Here is a 6,130-nt window from a genome sequence, read left to right as displayed (position 1 = left end):
AAACAGTAAAGAACCAGCAGTCCAGACCGGGACAGAACAACCAATAAACAATAAATTATTTGATAGTTAATTTAATAAAAAAAATATAATATATATTCATATGGATCAACTTATTTTTCTAAATATTATAATAATAATCTTAATGACGACACTTGACTACGAAAACATGTTGTAATGCTTAAGGATTAATATATAGATGATATTTCTTAGTTTTTTCTATTTTTGTATGATCATGAATCAAATGAGAATTTAACTATTGCTAAGTTTAGGGTTAATTGTTTTCTCCACCGGTTTAGTTGATACTGATTGAATTTTCAAGTAACCCAAAACAAAACTTATACATATATTGGATATATTGATTTGATTATACCAACCGGTCTGAGCCTGGTTAAGTAGTTAACCAGTCCTCAGTCTTCATATACTTACTAGTTATTAGCCTCTTTTGTCTCTCCACTCTTACATAACTTTTCAAAAAGCAAATCTAAATTCTTCCAAGATGAACCAGTCTCTTGGATCAACGCTGCTTTTGCCATTTTTGAGTATTCTTTTACATTCTTTCCTGCTGTTTTCCCCGTTTCTCCTTCCATTAGTTCTTGAACCTGTAAAATAAAAATAGTTATATAAAAACATAAGATATATATAATTGTCTAAAAGACAAAACGTGATTAATGATTAATAATTTATGTTGTAATTTGTTAGGTCTATGAATAAAATAAAATCAAAATAAGCATTTATGTAATCATCATCTTATAGATACCTTTCGACTTAGTTCCTCTCTTGTCACGAGTTCTTGCACACTCCCACATTGGGTTTCAACTCTTACACCAACCTTTATCTCTTCCACTACCATCTTCGCATTCAGTGGTTGCTCAGCCATCATCGGCCAAGCCAACAATGGGACCCCAACGCATATACTCTCTAGTGCTGAGTTCCATCCACAATGACTCAAAAAACCTTTGACACTTTCATGTGACAATATCTCCCACTGGTCCACCCAATCTCTCACTATCATCCCAGTTTCTCTTATTCTATCTTTGAATCCTTCTCCAATAATCTCTTCCACGTCTTTTCTTGTGACCCATAAAAAATTTACCTTCATAAATCATACACCATGAAATATAAAATTAAATTAATAATTTAACATATAGGATCATATGTAACCATAATGTACACTTAGCACCTAACTTGAATAATCACTATCTAAACAAAAATAAAATGTGATATATATATATATATAGTTTAGTGGCTTGTATTAATATCGATACACATCCTCTAGACTGTATTTGCGAAGTGATTTTGCCACGTTTCATTTCTACAATCAATTTCACAAAACAAATATGACATCCCCTAGACTATATTTGCGAAGTGATTTTGCCACATGTCTTTTCTACAATCAATTTCACAAAACAAATATGACATGGCTACTGAAATTGATGACATGTCTACTGAAATTGATGACATGTCTTATGGCTTAATATGACATGGACAATTGCATTTAATGTTAATTTATATTTTTGGTAAATTTTTTAAAATAAGGTAATAACTCATATATTATATTTAATGTCAATTTATATTTTTGGAATTTTTTTTAGAATATGGGAATAACTCATAAATCATCATTAAAATAAATACATTCAAATATGACATTATAAATTTCGAAATATAATTTAATTATATATTTATAAATTATACAATTTTATTACTAAAATTTTCAAAAATGTATACATTTTTTTAGAAAATTATAAAAATTTAATCGTAAAATCATTATTTTCTTATATATCTACAAATTTTATAAATATTGTTTAATTTTAATTTTTGGTAATTATGCAACTTTTACAAATTTATTTAATATATTTAATTAAAATAAATAGATAGAAAAAACTATTTAAGATTATAATTTCAAATATATACATGCATATTCTTGAATATAATTTTTATGTTGAATTAAATCAAATTTATATTAAAATATTGATACGAAGAAGAAAATTTACAATATTAATAAAATTTTATTTTAAAATATAATTTATATTTATCTGTTAAAAAATATTTTAATTTTTTTATTGAACATGGCGCACGAAAACACCTAGTTACCATGCATATACAAATTCGCATAACGCATGTTATTGATCTTTTTAAAAAGTTGTGGAATTAGGTCGACGCAAAGCCTACAAGTCCACTTCAGTGCTTTAATATTCAAACTTGTACTTTGTCTGACATTGTATATCATCAATTATTTTTTGTAGATTATATGTTTCACGTCATCTATTGATCCACAAAAAAAAACTACCTACTACAACAAAATAGCTCATAAATAAGACGCTTTTGTATCAATCGAGATTTGTTTTATAAACTTAAGGCCAATTTGTAGTCACACTAATTAAAGTCATGGAATTCAGTTGACAAAAGTCTTACGTCTGCTCAAAGTATTAACGCCTAATATATATGTGTGTCCAAAGCTAGGTATAGATATGAAGCGGAGAAGAATTTTAAAGATATTGGTGTTTTCGCTCCGCACAAATAATCAATTTTTTATTCGATTCGATCCGTAATTATTTTGAATATTCGATGTTTCAAATATCCGGAAATTAAAACAAAAAATGAAAAATTAATATAAAATAATGATATTTAATATAAAATAATGATATTTCATTATAATTTTTTTAGAAACTACATACTTTTAAAGATTTCATAACTAAATAATTATTTTAGTGAATAAAAATATTATAAAACTTATATAGAGATATATAAATTATATAATCTTTATATACAATTTTGTATACATGTATATATGTATATAATAGATCAAAACGGATATCCGTTTTTAAAAGTTAGCATTTTTTATTTGCTAGCATTTGTTTTGATTCGTAAAGTTACAGATATCCAAATTTTTCTGGTTGAATTGAAACGAATAACTAATCGGATCAAATTCTACAGATATTTTGCCCACCTTTATCAAAGGCTTCTTTGAACAGTTTAGTCTAAAGCTTTCTACAAATGAATATACATATATTTGTATAACTATAGTATTTGGATTGCATCATGGTCTATAGTTATGTGTACGTACCTTGGAATCTTCTAAGCCTAATGCTAGTTCCTTGAGTTGCTTGTTTGATATCTCTGCCTGTGTTCCAAACGCCACGTACAAGACTGGACGTCCTTCCTCTCCTTTCTTGTCCAACCAATGAATCCAATCCGGTTTAGCACCCTCCGGTTTAGGGGAATCAGTCAAACACAATGGCCCAATACACCATGACTTTGGTGTTTCGGAGTTGTTGTAATCAACGAATGTTTTCTCAAGCTCGTAGAAGCTATTTACTAGAAACCCATGGCTTGTAGTTATCGACATGATTTGGTCCATGAATAGTTCGGCCGCTGGACCAGATTGGTTATCAAGGTTGAGCTCGCACTTCTTAACCCGTATCCATGGAAAGTCCGGTACAGTGATCGGTTCTGTATCAGATTCAGTGTCCGGTGATTCGGTGAAGAGTTTATGTTTGAACGCAGAGATGGAGACGGCAGAGGCATAAGAGTTCATGCCGTAGAAGACCAATCTTGGAATCTTGAACTTAGCTGCAGATTCCGATGTCCACCAGAGGAATCCATCTGAGACCATGAAGGAAACTTCTGGAAGATTCTTTAGTGATTCTTCGAAGAAAGGTTGGAGAAGCTTTGTGGCGCGCGTGAAGGGTACAAAAAGTGACATGGACGGGAGCTTTTCGGTGTTCTCGACGCCGGAAGGGATGCCGGAGATATTTTCCGGGAAAGGGAGAGAGAGGACATTGATCTCCGGCGTGTCGGAGAGGAAGTCGGAGACAAAAGGTTGGTTCTTAGGAGTGGTGAAGACGGTGACGGTGATGACGGAGATGGTTGATTGTTTGCGGCGGTGACGGAGGAGGAGACGGGCGAACTGGAGGAGAGGGATTGTGTGGCCCTTGGCCATGTAAGGAAAGAGAACCACATGATGTGATGACACTGCCATTTTGTTATCTCTTATGTTTCTGACGTTGTGTTCGCATGCTTTTATATAGGACGTTGCGTTCGCATGCTTTTGAATAAATTATTAGTTACTGATATTGTTTAATAATGTAATATAGATTGCATTGATAATAACTTATCTATGTACATATTAAAGCAAAAAATGCATATGCACATGCGAAATGTGACACAGCTTTGCATATTCTATACCCAGATATTGCTTCTGCCCAGGCCTAATAATGTGTGTACAAAATATATCGTCACACTTATAGAAAATGTTACACAAAATATCAAATTCTAAGAAAATTATACGAAGTTCAACTAACTAATTTCAGTTTCAGATTTGTTAGATTTTTTCCATATTTATATGGTGAGTTTCATTAAGAAGAACTATGTTTCGTTGTTCACAATTGATCGATCGTATGCCGACATGAAACTTTTCCTTCGCTTCCAAAATTTAAATGGTTAATATATATAGATCATTCAGTTTTTAAATTGATCAAAAATAATATTGATCATTTACCCCTGAATATATCAAATCCTAAAAATATCAGGACCAATTGCTTAAATAATTTTAAAGTTCATAGTACACTTTATTTAGTATATGTGTGTAAAGTTGATCTTTGGTGTAACACTGAGATTGATTTTTAGGACTCTGGACATAAACAAAAATGTCAAAAATGGTTCCATTAAATCTAGAGATCAAAAGATAGGGTTGGGAATAGATGCAAATTCTGGGAATATAATATAAGTCTTATCTTACCGATATCTGATACTTCTTTTGATATCTCTCATGCTTTACTTTTTTTTTTTTTCATCGAAAGCTCCGTACTTTTATTAAGATGAGTGGTGTCTAGCACCAGCCAAGTTGGGACCTCAGAATTTACATGAAAAAAGCAAAAATCTCGAAACCGAGCACCTTTCGCAAGGCGATCAGCTCGGGCGTTCTTTAAACATGAGACAAAAGAAAAGGAGCATAACAAAAACTTAGAACAAAGAGTAAGGAATTCATCAAACTCAGCCATAAGACTTGGCCATTCTTCTTTTTCTTCAATGAGTCTAACTAGTTGCAGGCAATCTGATTCAAAAGCCATCGATTCGTGACCGAGGATTAGCGAGGATTTCATGGCCCACAGCAGAGTACCGAACTCTGCCTGTAGGGGGACAGCGATCGGTTACTAGCAAATGAACAGAAAGTTATAGTCCCATCATCATTCTCTATCACGAGTCCATCACCATAACGAGCATCATCTCCTTTCCATGACGCATCAAAACGACAATACGGTCTCTCTCATGCTTTACTTAATACATTAAAACATAAACGTTTTTAATATGTGCAACAGTGCAAGTGAAGAAGCGGTCAAATAGAGTTATGATTCTAAAGTTTTCAAATTTTTAAAAATAAATGTATAAATTAGAGTATAAAACTTTAAATTTTTAATTAAATTTCTAAATTTATGATCTGTCATTTCAAAAAAAAATACAGATATTAATAGCACTAATAATTTTTAAAATTAAATCATCATTTTAAATATATTGTTAATATTTTTTTTGAATATGGCTTAGAAATAATTTGAGATGTGATGGAGATTTCGTCGATTGTTGAGCAAAGTCTATAGATTCTCTAGAACTCTTCTAGAAACCAATGTTTAGGTCATATGATGCAGTTGCAAAAAAAAGGGGGTCATATGATGCAATTGACATAGACATAGAGGTGAAAATATTACCGTTAGGGTTCATGTTGGCTACTGTTAAAACTCACGTTGGATACTCATACTGTAGAGGATATGTCTTTTTATTTTTGAAACTTAGGATGTGTTGTTCATTCAAAAGCAATTCCACGAAGTGATAGAAAGATTAGGGTGTTAGCACTCGTAGCTTTTTAGCTTAAGTCTTTGAAGATTTGATGCTCACATCGCTGATTTCAATATTATGTCGTGTAATCACCAATTCTTTTCAAAGAAACGTTTTTAATAACTTAACATTGCATTGGGGATATATCTATATATGGCGAACTCAGATCAAATAATTAACAACGGCACGAGGAAGGAGCGTACTTGTGATATTCACCAATCGAGAAGTAACTGCATTTACTATATAGTCAGCAGCATCCAATTTTAAGTAGTGAGGTATCGTTAGATATTTTATGTCGATG

General features: G+C 31.7%; 1 protein-coding gene across 1 annotated transcript; it reads right to left on the bottom strand.

The window, feature by feature from the left end:
• Positions 1-235: 235 nt before the first annotated feature.
• Positions 236-4,154, bottom strand: LOC106389456 (UDP-glycosyltransferase 90A1-like). The gene is made up of 3 exons (XM_022699726.2): positions 3,065-4,154; positions 758-1,093; positions 236-599 (listed from the first exon to the last, which is right to left on the bottom strand). The coding sequence occupies exons 1-3, from the start codon at positions 3,977-3,979 to the stop codon at positions 426-428; spliced, it is 1,425 nt and encodes a 474-aa protein (XP_022555447.1). The 5' UTR covers positions 3,980-4,154; the 3' UTR covers positions 236-425.
• Positions 4,155-6,130: the final 1,976 nt, after the last annotated feature.

The sequence above is a fragment of the Brassica napus genome, chromosome C3 (assembly GCF_020379485.1).
Source record: "Brassica napus cultivar Da-Ae chromosome C3, Da-Ae, whole genome shotgun sequence".
Taxonomy (NCBI): domain Eukaryota; kingdom Viridiplantae; phylum Streptophyta; class Magnoliopsida; order Brassicales; family Brassicaceae; genus Brassica; species Brassica napus.
Note: the sequence above shows the minus strand (reverse complement) of the source record. Positions and strands in the feature narration are given on the sequence as shown.

Excerpts from the sequence above, each read along its gene's own strand:
- LOC106389456 (XM_022699726.2), bottom strand. The coding sequence starts at position 3,979 with ATGGCAGTGTCATCACATCATGTGGTTCTCTTTCCTTACATGGCCAAG. Across the intron at positions 1,094-3,064 it reads TAGGCTTAGAAGATTCCAAG|GTAAATTTTTTATGGGTCAC; the intron begins GTACGTACACAT and ends TGATTTATGAAG. Across the intron at positions 600-757 it reads GAGAGGAACTAAGTCGAAAG|GTTCAAGAACTAATGGAAGG; the intron begins GTATCTATAAGA and ends TTTATTTTACAG.